The 17049-nt window shown below is 46.1% G+C and overlaps 1 protein-coding gene across 4 annotated transcripts in view; it reads right to left on the bottom strand.

Moving 5' to 3' along the window:
• Positions 1 to 17049, bottom strand: part of LOC110499847 (IQ motif and SEC7 domain-containing protein 3) — a 208364-nt gene that overhangs the window by 25109 nt on the left and 166206 nt on the right. For all 4 annotated transcript variants that reach the window (XM_036957099.1, XM_036957101.1, XM_036957100.1 and 1 more), the window contains 3 exons: positions 13473 to 13612; positions 3481 to 3606; positions 1132 to 1231 (listed from right to left, as the gene is read on the bottom strand). In XM_036957099.1, coding sequence (XP_036812994.1) covers positions 1132 to 1231; positions 3481 to 3606; positions 13473 to 13612 — 366 coding nt within the window. The remainder of the gene's footprint in view (positions 1 to 1131; positions 1232 to 3480; positions 3607 to 13472; positions 13613 to 17049) is intronic.

The raw sequence follows: 17049 nt of genomic DNA, 5'->3' as shown, positions 1-17049 counted from the left end.
AGTCTCTCTCTCTCCCAGTCTCTCTCTCTCTCTCTCCCAGTTTCTCTCTCTCTCCCAGTCTCTCTCTCTCTCCCAGTCGGTCCCAGTCTCGCTCTCTCTCTCTCCCAGTCTCTCTCTCTCCCAGTCTCTCTCTCTCTCTCTCCCAGGCTCTCTCTCTCTCCCAGTCTCTTGCTCTCTCCCAGTCGGTCCCAGTCTCTCTCTCCCAGTCTCGCTCTCTCTCCCAGTCTCCCTCTCTCTCGCTCCCAGTCTCTCTCTCTCTCCCAGTCTCTCTCTCTCTCCCAGTCTCTCTCTCTCTCTCCCAGTCTCTCTCTCTCTCCCAGTCTCTCTCTCTCTCCCAGTCTCTCTCTCTCTCTCTCTCCCAGTTTCTCTCTCTCTCCCAGTCGCTCCCAGTCTCTCTCTCTCTCCCAGTCTCTCTCTCTCTCTCCCAGTCTCTCTCTCTCTCCCAGTCTCTCTCTCTCTCTCCCAGTCTCTCTCTCTCTCTCTCTCTCCCAGTCTCTCTCTCTCTCTCCCAGTCGGTCCCAGTGTCGCTCTCTCTCCCAGTCTCTCTCTCTCTCTCTCTCTCTCTCTCCCAGTCTCGCTCTCTCTCCCAGTCTCTCTCTCTCTCTCCCAGTCTCTCGCTCTCTCTCCCAGTCTCTCGCTCTCTCTCCCAGTCTCTCTCTCTCTCCCAGTCTCTCTCTCTCTCCCAGTCTCTCTCTCTCTCTCAGTCTCTCCCTCTCTCCCAGTCTCTCTCTCTCTCTCTCTCTCTCTCTCTGTCTCTCTCTCTCTCCTAGTCTCTCTCTCTCCCAGTCTCTCTATCTCTCCCAGTCTCTCTCTCTCTCTCTGTCTCTCTCTCTCTCCTAGTCTCTCTCTCTCCCAGTCTCTCTCTCTCTCTCCCAGTCTCTCTCTCTCTCCCAGTCTCTCTCTCTCTCCCAGTCTCTCTCTCTCTCTCTCTCTCTCTCTCTCCTAGTCTCTCTCTCTCTCCTAGTCTCTCTCTCTCCCAGTCTCTCTCTCTCTCCCAGTCTCTCTCTCTCTCTCTCTCTCCTAGTCTCTCTCTCTCCCAGTCTCTCTCTCTCTCCCAGTCTCTCTCTCTCTCCCAGTCTCTCTCTCTCTCCTTTGGAGGGTGAGTAGTGATGCTGGTGTTAGGTGACTTACACTCGTTCTCAAACAGTGTGAAGTGCATGCCCAGGAGGCCCAGGGCTTTACAGAAGGTGTAGGCTGCTGAACTCTTCTTCTTCGGACACAGCTTCAGGATCTGAGGGTAAAAAGACACTAGGTGAGACAACCACATATCACACTCAATAAAGGAAAGACGGAGATGTCAATCAGAACATCAAAATAAGAACCTATTCAGGATGTCTTCTGTTCCCCTTTAAAAACATATTAGTGTGGTTTTATGGACACAGATCAATCCTAATCCTGGACTTAAAAGGCTTTTTCAATTGAGATTCTGCATTGAGCTTGCTTTTTATTCCAGGACTAACTGTGACTGGAAAGCAGCCCTAAAGAGCATAACAAACATAGGTAGCTTAGAGGTTAGAGAAGTCACCTAAAGAATGTGGGCAAGCCCCATCCATCACCCTTGTGCCCTTGAGCAAGACACTTATCCTCCAAAAACTGTTCCAGTGGCATGTGTTGTGGGAGGAGAGTAAACCGTGTTTCCATTGTAACAGATGGGCAGCAATTATTATTCTCTTCTATTATTGTCAAAGCCTTTCTCTTCAATCTCAGTCAGCACTGCAGGTGTTATTGTCAGCTTAGGGTTGGGTTTAGGTGATGGTTGGGGTAAGGTTTTAAGCCTTGCTTTCAACAGGCTTTGAAGTTTGCTTCACATGGGTGTTTCCTGTTCAAGGCACTGGAGAAAAAGCCATTCAAGTCTCAATGTGACCTCCGTGTTAAAATGAAGAATAAAAAATCCATCATCGGTCAGAGAGGATCAACACAGCATATTCATATCATCCTACTAATAACCTGCAGAGAGACAATTTACACAGTATAGCTTTCTCTCTGTGACAAATCCTGTTTCCAGTGAATGTGACATAACAGCACTGCAACTTTTTATATTTTTTCAAGGATGTGTTTGTGAGTGTGTGGGGGAAAACAGCTATGCCTTATGGGTAGAGATATAATGAGGGAAATAATGAGAGAGCGAGAGAGAGCGAGAGAGAGAGAGAGAGAGCGAGAGAGAGCGAGCGAGCGAGCGAGAGAGCGAGCGAGCGAGCGAGAGAGAGAGAGAGAGAGAGAGGGGGGAGCTCTCATACAGTATAGAAACACCACAGATAGAGAAAGATGAGAGTATCTCCTCAGTGCTGATACTGCAGGGCCTTTTTGGTAAGCCGCCATATTAAACCCATACATCACCGTGACACATCCACCGCTGCAGACAAGAGTGTTGGAACCTCAAGGATGATGATTAACTCGTAAAGAAGAACACCCTGACAATTCATTTCACACAGTAAAATAAATATGAAAATTGCAAACATATCACAGACCCTACCCTCTGAGCAGTCGTGAGAAACAAGGTCTCGCAGGAACCCGCCCTCTTAATTACGTGTAATTGCGTAAACCTCGAGAGTGCGTCCTCATTTTTTTTCACACTTACAAAATGAGGTTCAGCGATTGAAGTAATTATGACATTCTCTTTGTGCCGAATCAACAGTTTTCCGCCAAGACGTCGCAAGAGGATTTTTGTCTGGCCCGGCAAAGAATAAGCATTTTCAAAACTCCCCTCCTCCCTTCGGGGCACAATTACTTTTCGACGGCAGCGCAGGCAGCAGAGAGACACTTTCATTTTTATTTTCTCTCCTCCAGTTTTTGTTCGAGACAGATTAAGATGAGAACCAGTGGAATTATGGGAGTAGTTTAATACTTCACATAGATAACATTTGGAGTTGCCCTAATGGTTTTATTAACTATAACAGACATTTAATCTATGATTAACTCCGAGGCCCATTCGATGTGACTTTGACCAAATGAATGACTGAAGCTTGTACTTCATTACTGACCCCGGTAGTTATTTTCTTTCTCTAGGCTTGAGTGTATAAGTTCACTGCGGACTCCGTTTAACCTACTGTACCATCTATTATTTAAGAAATTAGTCATGAAACAAAATAGAAACTAGGGACGTAGTCATCAGAAAATGGTTCCCTGTGAGAGAATTCCTGGGAATTACATGCCTTGAATATGTGTGGCAGGAAATACAAGCTGCTTTATATGACTGTGACCACACTTCACGAGTCAACTACAACCAAGTTGATAGTGAGTTCATCTCTGTATAGTTTGGAAATGTTACTACTTTAGGTCAGGTGACACCACACTTCCCAAAAGCAATTGTGGCGCAAATCAATTAAATCCAAACACGTAGACATTTGCAGTACTACAATCCCATAACAATGTCCCCCTATAATCCTCAGAGGGGTGTAGTAAGTTGATCATCCCTTCTGAAGACAATACTATATTTCCCACAATCCTTTGCAGAGTCAGTCCGGTGTCAGGGAGTCTTACCACGATAAGGTCATTGAAGAGGAAGACTTCTCTCTGGTGGGCTGCCTGTTTCTGGGCCTTGTTGACGTCCGTCACCTCAAACAGACGGCTACAGCACACCAATCTTCTGTGGGGAACAGACAGAACCTACAGAGAAATAGAGAGCGAGAGATTGATTTTAGAACAAACTTTATTGGTACAATCCAACGTATTTACATAGCTAATTCAACGCCAATTCAAAAATACAATACTCTGAAGAGAGAGAGAAAGATAAAAACTTGTTTTGCAGAAAAAGTTTAAGGAAAAGTGGTGATATCACTCCACCATTTTTCATTGGCGTCTTCCAAGATCTCACAGATGCACAATGATGCGCTACCTTGTTCTACTGTAGGCTGCAACAGAATTACACCGCTGAGCTATCACTCTCCTGTCAATAACTGCCTCCCTAAATCCAATGGATTCTGCTACATAAGGTGTTATTGATGAATTCTGCTCAGGCACAGATTGGACGGTTATGCCCGTTAAAAATGACCATGAAGCCTGCTTCTTAGAACGCTTCACATTTTCAGAGATGAAAGATAGGAGAGAATGGACAGACGGAGAACAGAAAGGAGGGATAAACTGATGCCGTTGGCGAGCCAAAGCAGGGGGAGAGAGGGAGGGGGAGCGAGAGAGACAAAAAGAGAGAGAGAAAGAGGGAGAGAGAGAAAGAAAGAAAGAGAGAGAGAGAGAGCGCGATGAAAGGTGGAAAGCGAGTGTTGTTGATTAAAGGTGTCTTGGCCATGGCCCATCGATCTCTCTGTGCTCCATTGACACCCTTAAAGAGAGGCTCTGATCTTTTAGCCTGCAAGGGGTTTTCTAAAGTACACTAAACCTCACAGACAAGTTCAAGGTTTTCCTCTTTTTCCCTCTTCGTCTCACACTTGGCTATAGTTACCTCTTCCCCCTCTCATTCTCTTTCTCCCCCTCTCTTGCTCTCTCATTCTCTTTTCTCTTATAGTGGAAGAAAAAATCTAGCAACACAATAAATAGAGAGTGATGAACTGAAACGGTGAGTGACTTTTTGGGCGAACTGACCAAATTCACATAGAAATGTCCCTCTCATTGAAAGCAAGTATAAGAGGTAGATCTGTTCTATGTGTGTTATTTCTATGCTTTCCGTTCTTAAGTGTAGTTTTTGTGTCTATTACTTTGGGTTTCGTACACCAGCTTCAAACAGCTGGAAATACTATAGTTATGGTTATGGGAAATATATTTCACAGCGGTTTAGATGGTACAATGATTCCCTACACTACACATTATTATTCCTTCACATAAACAGAAATTAGGCAAACTATTAGAATTTTAGCAACCAGGAAATGGGGGAGCAATGTATGCATGGTATATATTTAAAGGTGCAATCTATAACTAAAATGTTTGGTCAAAAGTGTTGAACTTGTTTGGATATTCAGTTAATTGCCAAAATAAAGGAAACACTTGACTAAATGAGGGGTATAAAGTATATTGAAAGCAGGTGCTTCCACATAGGTGTGGTTCCTTAGTTAATTAAGCAATTAACATCCCATCATGCTTAGGGTCATGTATAAAAATGCTAGGCAGGCCATTATTTTGGTACCATGGCTACACCCCATAGGATGACAATGCCGCCATCCACAGGGTACGAGTGGTCACTCAATTGTTTGTTGAGCATGTAAACCATATGCCCTTGCTGTCTCAGTGACCAGATCTCAACCTAATTGAACACTCATGGGAGATTCTAGAGAGGTGCCTGAGACAGCTTTTTCCACCATCAACAAAACACTAAATGATGGAATTTCTTGTGCAAGAATAGTGTCGCATCCCTCCAATAGAGTTCCAGACACTTGTAGAATCTATGCCAAGGTACATTGAAGCTGTTCTGGCCTGTGGTGCCCAACACCTTGTTGTGTTACAGCCTGAATTAAACATTTATAAAAATTGATTATATATATATATATAATTCTCACCCATCTACACACAATACCCCATAATGACAAAGTGAAAACAAATTTATTAAAAAACGAAATATAGAAATATCTTACAAACATAAGTATTCACACCCCCGAGTCAATATTTTGAAGAAGCACCTTTGGCAGCGATTACAGCTGTGAATCTATCTGGGTAAGTCTCTAAGAGCTTTTCACACATGGATTGTGTAACATTGGCCCATTATTCTTCTCAAAATTCTTTAAGCTCTGTCAAATTGGTTGTTGATCATTACTTGACAAGAATTTTCAGGTCTTGCCATGGATTTTCAAGTAGATTTAAGTCAAAACTGTAACGCGGCCACTCAGGAACATTCACTGTCTTCTAAGCAACTTCAGTGTAGATTTGACCTTGTGTTTTAGGTTATTGTCCTGCTGAAAGGTGAATTCCTCTCCTAGTGTCTGGTGGAAAGCAGACTGAACCAGGTTTTGACGGTGATTAATTCCATTCCGTTTCTTTTTTATCCTGAAAAACTCTCCAGTCCTTGAAGATTAAAAGAATACCCATAACATGATGCAGCCACCACTATGCTTGAAAATATGGAGAGTGGTACTCAGTAATGTGTTGTATTGGATTTGCCCCAAACATAACACTTTGAATTCAAGTTCATTGCTTTACCAATTTTTTTGCAGTATTACTTTAGTGCCTTGTTGCAAACAGGATGCATGTTTTGGAATATTTGTATTCTGTACAGACTTCCTTCTTTTCACTCTGTCAATTAGGTTAGTATTGTGGAGTAACTACAATGTGGTTTTGTCCGGCAACTGAGTTATGAAGGACGCCTGTATCTTTGTAGTTACTGGGTGTATTGATACACCATCCAAAGTGTAATTAATAACTTCACCATGCTCAAAGGGATATTCAATGTTTGCTTTTTATTTTATTTGTACCCATCTACCAATAGGTCTCCTTCTTTACGAGGCATTGGAAAACCTCCGTGGTCTTTGTGGTTGAATCTGTGTTTGAAATTCACTGCTCAACTGAGGGAACTTACAGATACTTGTATGTGTGGGGTACAGAGATGAGGTACTCATTCCAAAATCATGTTAAACACTATTATTGCACACAGAGTGATTTCATGCAGCTTATTATGTGACTTGTTAGGCACATTTTTACTCCTGAACATATTTAGGCTTACATTAACAAATGGGGTTGAATACTTACATTGTTTCATTTTTAATTAATAATACAAACTTAATTCCACTTTGACATTATGGGGTATTGTGTGTAGGCCAGTGACAAAACATCTCACGTTAATCCATCTTAAAGTCAGGCTGTAACGACAACATGTGGAAAAAGTCAAGGCGTGTGAATACTGTAAGGCACTGTATTTACAATTAAAATGAATATTATTCATCAAATTTACAGACTGACTCCCAGAGGGGCAGATTTAAGGCTCTAGCTCCTAGTATAGAGACACTCATTGGAGTTATAAGGGTTATGCTAGGTCTCTTCACAAAATAATAATAACTGTGTATCCCCTCAGGAGTACATGAGAATTAACTGGAGATGACGCTAGTCTAATTCAGTTCCCTTACGGCTCCTAGGATTAACAGTCCAGCTGCACATAGGGTCCAATACAAAAACTATAACACTGTCCACTGGGGGCCGTGGAAAGGGCAACTGCTTGAGAAAAAAAGGTGGGTAGGAAAGACAGACAGCGAGAGATGGAGGGATAATGAGGCCGAGACAGAGAGAGATGGAGGGATAATGAGACCGAGACAGAGAGAGATGGAGGGATAATGAGGCCGAGACAGAGATGGAGGGATAATGAGGCCGAGACAGAGAGAGATGGAGGGATAATGAGGCCGAGACAGAGATGGAGGGATAATGAGGCCGAGACAGAGAGAGATGGAGGGATAATGAGGCCGAGACAGAGAGAGATGGAGGGATAATGAGGCCGGGACAGAGAGAGATGGAGGGATAATGAGGCCGAGACAGAGAGAGATGGAGCGATAACGAGGCCGAGACAGAGAGAGATGGAGGGATAATGAGACCGAGACAGAGAGAGATGGAGGGATAATGAGGCCGAGACAGAGATGGAGGGATAATGAGGCCGAGACAGAGAGAGATGGAGGGATAATGAGGCCGAGACAGAGAGAGATGGAGGGATAATGAGGCCGAGACAGAGAGAGATGGAGGGATAATGAGGCCGAGACAGAGAGAGATGGAGGGATAATGAGGCCGAGACAGAGAGAGATGGAGGGATAATGAGGCCGAGACAGAGAGAGATGGAGGGATAATGAGGCCGAGACAGAGAGAGATGGAGCGATAACGAGGCCGAGACAGAGAGAGATGGAGGGATAATGAGGCCGAGACAGAGAGAGATGGAGGGAAAATGAGGCCGAGACAGAGAGAGATGGAGGGATAATGAGGCCGAGACAGAGAGAGATGGAGGGATAATGAGGCCGAGACAGAGAGAGATGGAGGGATAATGAGGCCGAGACAGAGATGGAGGGATAATGAGGCCGAGACAGAGAGAGATGGAGGGATAATGAGGCCGAGACAGAGATGGAGGGATAATGAGGCCGAGACAGAGAGAGATGGAGGGATAATGAGGCCGAGACAGAGAGAGATGGAGGGATAATGAGGCCGAGACAGAGAGAGATGGAGGGATAATGAGGCCGAGACAGAGAGAGATGGAGGGATAATGAGGCCGAGACAGAGAGAGATGGAGCGATAACGAGGCCGAGACAGAGAGAGATGGAGGGATAATGAGGCCGAGACAGAGAGAGATGGAGGGAAAATGAGGCCGAGACAGAGAGAGATGGAGGGATAATGAGGCCGAGACAGAGAGAGATGGAGGGATAATGAGGCCGAGACAGAGAGAGATGGAGGGATAATGAGGCCGAGACAGAGAGAGATGGAGGGATAATGAGGCCGAGACAGAGAGAGATGGAGGGATAATGAGGCCGAGACAGAGAGAGATGGAGGGATAATGAGGCCGAGACAGAGAGAGATGGAGGGATAATGAGGCCGAGACAGAGAGAGATGGAGGGATAATGAGGCAGAGACAGAGAGATGGAGGGATAATGAGGCCGAGACAGAGAGAGATGGAGGGATAATGAGGCCGAGACAGAGAGAGAGGGGTGAGGGAAACGGAGAGAGGAAAATGTGGGTAATGAAAGAGTGAAAGAGAGTGGGTGAGTTTAGGTGAACTACATGGGGTTCGGTCACGTCTATACAGCGGCCAGTATCAATACAGAGACAGGTGAACTACATGGGGTTCTGTCACGTCTATACAGCGGCCAGTATCAATACAGAGACAGGTGAACTACATGGGGTTCTGTCACGTCTATACAGCGGCCAGTATCAATACAGAGACAGGTGAACTACATGGGGTTCGGTCACGTCTATACAGCAGCCAGTATCAATACAGAGACAGGTGAACTACACGGGGTTCTGTCACGTCCATACAGCGGCCAGTATCAATACAGAGACAGGTGAACTACATGGGGTTCGGTCACGTCTATACAGCAGCCAGTATCAATACAGAGACAGGTGAACTACATGGGGTTCTGTCACGTCTATACAGCGGCCAGAATTTTTTTATTTTATTTTTTTTTTACCTTTATTTAACCAGGCAAGTCAGTTAAGAACAAATTCTTATTTTCAATGACGGCCTAGAACAGTGGGTTAACTGCCTGTTCAGGGGCAGAACGACAGATTTGTACCTTGTCAGCTCGGGGGTTTGAACTTGCAACCTTCCGGTTACTAGTCCAACGCTCTAACCACTAGGCTACCCTGCCGCCCCAGAATCAATACAGAGACAGGTGAACTACATGGGGTTCTGTCACGTCTATACAGCGGCCAGTATCAATACAGAGACAGGTGAACTACATGGGGTTCTGTCACGTCTATACAGCAGCCAGTATCAATACAGAGACAGGTGAACTACATGGGGTTCTGTCACGTCTATACAGCGGCCAGAATCAATACAGAGACAGGTGAACTACATGGGGTTCTGTCACGTCTATACAGCAGCCAGTATCAATACAGAGACAGGTGAACTACATGGGGTTCTGTCACGTCCATACAGCAGCCAGTATCAATACAGAGACAGGTGAACTACATGGGGTTCTGTCACGTCTATACAGCGGCCAGTATCAATACAGAGACAGGTGAACTACATGGGGTTCTGTCACGTCCATACAGCGGCCAGTATCAATACAGAGACAGGTGAACTACATGGGGTTCTGTCACGTCCATACAGCGGCCAGTATCAATACAGAGACAGGTGAACTACATGGGGTTCGGTCACGTCTATACAGCAGCCAGTATCAATACAGAGACAGGTGAACTACATGGGGTTCTGTCACGTCTATACAGCGGCCAGTATCAATACAGAGACAGGTGAACTACATGGGGTTCTGTCACGTCTATACAGCGGCCAGAATCAATACAGAGACAGGTGAACTACATGGGGTTCTGTCACGTCTATACAGCGGCCAGAATCAATACAGAGACAGGTGAACTACATGGGGTTCTGTCACGTCCATACAGCGGCCAGTATCAATACAGAGACAGGTGAACTACATGGGGTTCTGTCACGTCTATACAGCGGCCAGAATCAATACAGAGACAGGTGAACTACATGGGGTTCTGTCACGTCCATACAGCGGCCAGTATCAATACAGAGACAGGTGAACTACATGGGGTTCTGTCACGTCCATACAGCGGCCAGTATCAATACAGAGACAGGTGAACTACATGGGGTTCTGTCACGTCCATACAGCGGCCAGTATCAATACAGAGAGAGTCTCTCCATGATTTGGGCCTTTCTAATTTAGGCAAATAACACAGCAAAAGAGAACCTTCTGGAAATTAACCAAATACCTTCTCCCTCCCCCTCTCACCTCTCTCTCCATCTTCCCTAAATCCCTATTTTTTCTCTTCCTAGGCATTTTATTCTCTTGCTCCTCAAACAGTAAGCATAGCTATCTTCTCATTACGCTGATGGGGGAAACATGCAAGGCAGTCACACTGCTCATAGAAGGCAGTTATTAGCTGGGATGCTACGCTAATGATGCTATGCTCATTCTCCCTTCAGCCTACTTGTAGTAGAAAAAGTATATGAAACTGCACAGTGGGTGGAAGCTTGTGGATTGCTTGTGTCATTATCACCGCGCTGCAATACTGTTGAAGTAGTATGAACTGCACAGTACTGTGGAGTACTGTTGAGGTAGTATGAACTGCACAGTACTGTGGAGTACTGTTGAGGTAGTATGAACTGTATAGTACTGTGGAGTACTGTTGAGGTAGTATGAACTGCACAGTACTGTGGAGTACTGTTGAGGTAATATGAACTGTATAGTACTGTGGAGTACTGTTGAGGTAATATGAACTGCACAGTACTGTGGAGTCCTGTTGAGGTAGTATGAACTGTATAGTACTGTGGAGTACTGTTGAGGTAGTATGAACTGCACAGTACTGTGGACTCCTGTTGAGGTAGTATGAACTGTATAGTACTGTGGAGTACTGTTGAGGTAGTATGAACTGCACAGTACTGTGGAGTCCTGTTGAGGTAGTATGAACTGTATAGTACTGTTGAGGTAGTATGAACTGTATAGTACTGTGGAGTACTGTTGAGGTAGTATGAACTGTATACTACTGTGAGGTACTGATTAGGTAGTATGAACTGTATAGTACTGTGGATTACTGGTGAGGTAGTATGAACTGTATAGTACTGTTGAGGTAGTATGAACTGCACAGTACTGTGGAGTACTGTTGAGGTAGTATGAACTGTATAGTACTGTGGAGTACTGTTGAGGTAGTATGAACTGTATAGTACTGTTGAGGTAGTATATGAACTGTATAGTACTGTGGAGTACTGTTGAGGTAGTATGAACTGTATAGTACTGTTGAGATAGTATGAACTGTATAGTACTGTGGAGTACTGTTGAGGTAGTATGAACTGTATAGTACTGTTGAGGTAGTATATGAACTGTATAGTACTGTGGAGTCCTGTTGAGGTAGTGTTTGAACTGTATAGTACTGTGGAGTCCTGTTGAGGTAGTGTTTGAACTGTATAGTACTGTGGAGTCCTGTTGAGGTAGTGTTTGAACTGTATAGTACTGTGGAGTTCCGTTGAGGTAGTGTTTGAACTGTATATTACTGTGGAGTCCTGTTGCTGCAGTATGGACTGAACATTGCGGTAGTTTGATCATTTAATAATTTTCAGCTAAGATACTGTAAAAGAAGACACCGTTTCAAAGTCCTTCAGTCTTTTCCATTAGTGCTGTTAGCGAACGCTGTTACTACCTTTTCTCAGCACTGTCAGCAGAGCCCATTAGCCATTTTATCCATTAGCATCTCCACCATTAGCAAAGGCTCATTATCAGTACTGCAATCATTAACTCAGGTCATTACTCAATCTATCTATATTAGCCAGCTACTCGCAACAGGAGTCTTTAAGCTTTTTAGGTAAGATTGGTGTGGTCAACACACATGTTTAGTTTGATAAAATCGTATTTATTTATCCAGGAAGTCCCATTGAGGTCTCCCTTGTAACAGAGGTCAGTGTAACGGTTTAGTTGAACAATGTTTGGTGTAACAGAGTAATATGTACTGTATCTTCAGTGTAACAAAAATGTTCAGTGGTCCATGTGAGAATTGAACCCACAACCTTGGTTTCATAAGCACCACACTCTAACATGCTGACCACACCACTCGCGTTGCAAAATAAATGTAAACATACATTCAATTATTGCACCCACACTGCTCGCATGAGCCAACGAGTGAATGCGTTGCCATGCGCTAAAATAGAAGTCAGTTCTATTTGTGATGCTGAACGCGGTGCAAGTCCTGCCTCTCGCATCTCCTCATTGGTTTATAGAAGCAGATACCCACGTGCCATCTCCTCATTGGTTAGACCCACGTGGGTGATTGAAAGATTAACTGAGTTTGGTCGGTTGTCATGGTAACTATGAAAGTTAGATGCCCATCGCCAAATAAAGTCCAAAGAAGAAAAAGCCTGGAAGGAGGAGAGATGACTAGAAACGATTCGGTTGACCGTTTTATGTGTGGATTCATTGTTGGAGTAAAATTAGCTAGAAACAGCATGCTAGCAAAATAGGACAAATTAGCTAGCAACTACATGCTAGCTAGCTAAATTGCCATAACTGTTTAATGCTTTTCGACCTGTTAATATCATTGGTTCAGAGTTTATTTGATATTTCAACCTCTGTGTTGTGATCGCGTTTGGTGTGGGGGGAAAATAATCTATTCACGCTAGATGGCGCAAGGTGGCGCACGTGAGTCGCTGATTTGGGTGTAACCATCTGAGCCAACTGGAAAACGACATGACTGTTGGACTAGATAGATATACCTTGATGGGCTAACATTCCACGGAGGGTCCAACGTCTGCGGGTTTTAACTCCTCTCTTGTACTTGACTGATGAATTAAGGTCACTACTTAGTAAAGAACTCCCCTCCCCTGGTTGTCTAGGTCTTCATTGAAAGCCCTCAGACACTAGGCACTCTGTGGAATGAGTTTGACACTCTTGGGCTAACTTGTTGCACTGGGTATGTTCTCAAACTAAATCAACCTTGCTCTTGAGTGACCAAAACCGCTCAAACACTTCTTATTGTTTTCAGATGTATTGTAAGTGTCTGTCAATGATAAATTACAAGCTATAGGATGACTGAGTGGCTTCTGTCACCAAGTAAACATTGATAGATTCGTCTTACGGTGTGCGTGCGCTTGCATCTGTGTGTGCACACGCGGCTACATGGGGATCGGTGCAGGTGATTGAAAGACCGCTCGTGCCTGTCAATGCAATACAATTCCACTCCGATGCACTCTTCAGAGATTGGGAGAACAGTGCACACTGCAACGCATCCGGAGGACACTCTGATCGGAGTAATTGTTTGACATTTACATTTTTGTGTGATTTATTTGACTTGTCCATTCAGACAACAAAAATGTATATTCTGATTGCCCCCCCCCCCAAAAAAAATAATGTCACTAGTCCCGAACAAGCGTTAATGTCAAGCCCTGGTGTCCTTACTGTCTTCATGCCCACAATGGACTGCTCCACCTTGGTGACGTAGGTGACGTGGTCTTCATTGGAGCGCAGCTCTCTCTGTTGGATCCTCTCATAGATGCCCACCACCATGTCTCTGGGGATGTCAGCTCCGTCATCCACACCTAGACACACACACACACACACACACACCATGGGTTAGTCCCCTCATAGATGCCCACCACCATGTCTCTGGGGATGTCAGCTCCGTCATCCACACCTAGACACACACACACCATGGGTTAGTCCCCTCATAGATGCCTACCACCATGTCTCTGGGGATGTCAGCTCCGTCATCCACACCTAGACACACACAAACACACACACGCCATGTTCTAGAAACAGTGAATGTTTGAGAGGCCCAAACACACGCATGCAATCCCAAATACACAGATATCCACAAAGAGGCACAATGACAGAAGCCTGTAAACTACTGTAAACTATTTTAAGCTACTGTAAACTACAGCAAACTATTGTAAGCTACTGTAAACTACTGTAAGCTACTGTAAACAACTAAACTACTGTAAGCTACAGCACCACAGCACATACATATACATGCATGTAGAAACAGCTCAGGCCATGACGCATTCAGTAGTCTTTCTATGGTGTGTGTATGTGTGGGTTCGGCTTGTGTTTATTGTTTGTATGTGTGTATTCACCTCAGTGGAGCTTCGAGATAAGAGAGTTGAATGGTGAATGATCTGTGCTCTGTGTTGGAAGAGCCATGCTGTGTGTACACTGACCCATTCCTCCTGTTCCAAGGCCAGGGAATGTGTCAGAGCCACAGGGAGCCCCCTCCCTCCCACACACACACACCACGATGGGCACAGCGCACCAAACACACACACACACTCAGTCCCTATCATAGAGCACAACCAAGCACACACACTCAGTCCCTATCATAGAGCACAACCAAGCACACATACTCAGTCCCTATCACAGAGCACAACCAAACACACACACTCATATCTCAGTAATGATCACAGAGCACAAACAAACACACTCATTCAAAGCACACCATCAAACACACACATCAACTCTCAACACACACACACACACACACCACACAACATCACACACACAGGCACGGACATACACCACCCAACCCCCCACACACATACATTCTATTAAAATAATGACAGAAGCAAATGTTCAATTAATTAATTACAAAAAAAACTCCTCTTGATGTTGTCACGTATACTCCCTCTCCAGCCTCTAGGTCATCAGGCTGCTGATTATCCTGCACACCTGTCACCATCGTCTCGCGCACCTGCGCCTCATGACACTCACCTGGACTCCATCACCTCCTTGATTATCTTCCCTACATCTGTCACTCCCCGGTGCGTTGTTTGTGGTTCGTGGTTTTTGTTTAGTTTATTTATTAAAACACTCACTTCTTGAACTTGCTTCCCAACTCAGAGCACTCGTTACAGATGTTATTAAATATCCTGCGCCTGGGGGGAACATATGAACTGGGGACTGGGGTGGAACATATGAACTGGGGACTGGGGGGGAACATATGAACTGGGGACTGGGGAGAACATATGAACTGGGGACTGGGGGGAACATATGAACTGGGGACTGGGGGGAACATATGAACTGGGGACTGGGGGGGAACATATGAACTGGGGACTGGGGGGAACATATGAACTGGGGACTGGGGGGGAACATATGAACTGGGGGGGGAACATATCAACTGGGGACTGGGGGGGGGAACATATCAACTGGGGACTGGGGGGGAACATATCAACTGGGGACTGGGGGGGGAACATATCAACTGGGGACTGGGGGGGAACATATCAACTGGGGACTGGGGGGAACATATCAACTGGGGACTGGGGGGGAACATATCAACTAGGGACTTGGGGGAACATATCAACTGGGTACTGGGGGGGAACATATCAACTGGGGACTGGGGGGAACATATGAACTGGGGACTGGGGGGAACATATGAACTGGGGGGGGAACATATCAACTGGGGACTGGGGGGGAACATACCAACTGGGGACTGGGGGGGAACATATCAACTGGGGACTGGGGGGGGAACATATCAAATGGGGACTGGGGGGGAACATATCAACTGGGGACTGGGGGGAACATATCAACTGGGGACTGGGGGGGAACATATCAACTGGGGACTGGGGGGGAACATATCAACTGGGGACTGGGGGGGGAACATATCAACTGGGGACTGGGGGGGAACATATCAACTGGGGACTGGGGGGAACATATCAACTGGGGACTGGGGGGGAACATATCAACTAGGGACTTGGGGGAACATATCAACTGGGTACTGGGGGGGAACATATCAACTGGGGACTGGGGGGAACATATGAACTGGGGACTGGGGGGAACATATCAACTAGGGACTTGGGGGAACATATCAACTGGGTACTGGGGGGGAACATATCAACTGGGTACTGGGGGGGAACATATCAACTGGGGACTGGGGGGAACATATCAACTGGGGACTGGGGGGAACATATCAACTGGGGACTGGGGGGGGAACATATCAACTGGGGACTGGGGGGAACATATCAACTGGGTACTGGGGGGGAACATATCAACTAGGGACTTGGGGGAACATATCAACTGGGGACTGGGGGGGAACATATCAACTAGGGACTGGGGGGAACATATCAACTGGGGACTGGGGGGGAACATATCAACTGGGGACTGGGGGGAACATATCAACTGGGGACTGGGGGGAACATATCAACTGGGGACTGGGGGAAAACATATCAACTAGGGACTTGGGGGAACATATCAACTGGGGACTGGGGGGAACATATCAACTGGGGACTGGGGGGGAACATATCAACTGGGGACTGGGGGGGAACATATCAACTGGGGACTGGGGGGGGACATATCAACTGGGGACTGGGGGGGAACATATCAACTGGGGACTGGGGGGAACATATGAACTGGGGACTGGGGGGGAACATATCAACTGGGGACTGGGGGAAAACATATCAACTAGGGACTTGGGGGAACATATCAACTGGGGACTGGGGGGAACATATCAACTGGGGACTGGGGGGGAACATATCAACTGGGGACTGGGGGGGAACATATCAACTGGGGACTGGGGGGGGAACATATCAACTGGGGACTGGGGGGGAACATATCAACTGGGGACTGGGGGGGAACATATCAACTGGGGACTGGGGGGAACATATGAACTGGGGACTGGGGGGGAACATATGAACTGGGGACTGGGGGGGAACATATCAACTGGGGACTGGGTGGAACATATCAACTGGGGACTGGGGGGGAACATATCAACTGGGGACTGGGGGGGAACATATCAACTGGGGACTGGGGGGGAACATATCAACTGGGGACTGGGGGGGAACATATCAACTGGGGACTGGTGGGAAACATATCAACTGGGGACTGGGGGGGGGGCATATCAACTGGAGACTGGGGGGGAACATATCAACTGGGGACTGGGGGGGAACATATCAACTGGGGACTGGGGGGGAACATATCAACTGGGGACTGGGGGGGAACATATCAACTGGGGACTGGGGGGGGACATATGAACTGGGGGGGAACATAT

Source organism: Oncorhynchus mykiss, chromosome 21 (assembly GCF_013265735.2).
Source record: "Oncorhynchus mykiss isolate Arlee chromosome 21, USDA_OmykA_1.1, whole genome shotgun sequence".
In the NCBI taxonomy this organism is placed as follows: domain Eukaryota; kingdom Metazoa; phylum Chordata; class Actinopteri; order Salmoniformes; family Salmonidae; genus Oncorhynchus; species Oncorhynchus mykiss.
The sequence above is the reverse complement of the archived record's forward strand: the minus strand, read 5'-3'. Positions and strand labels throughout refer to the sequence as shown.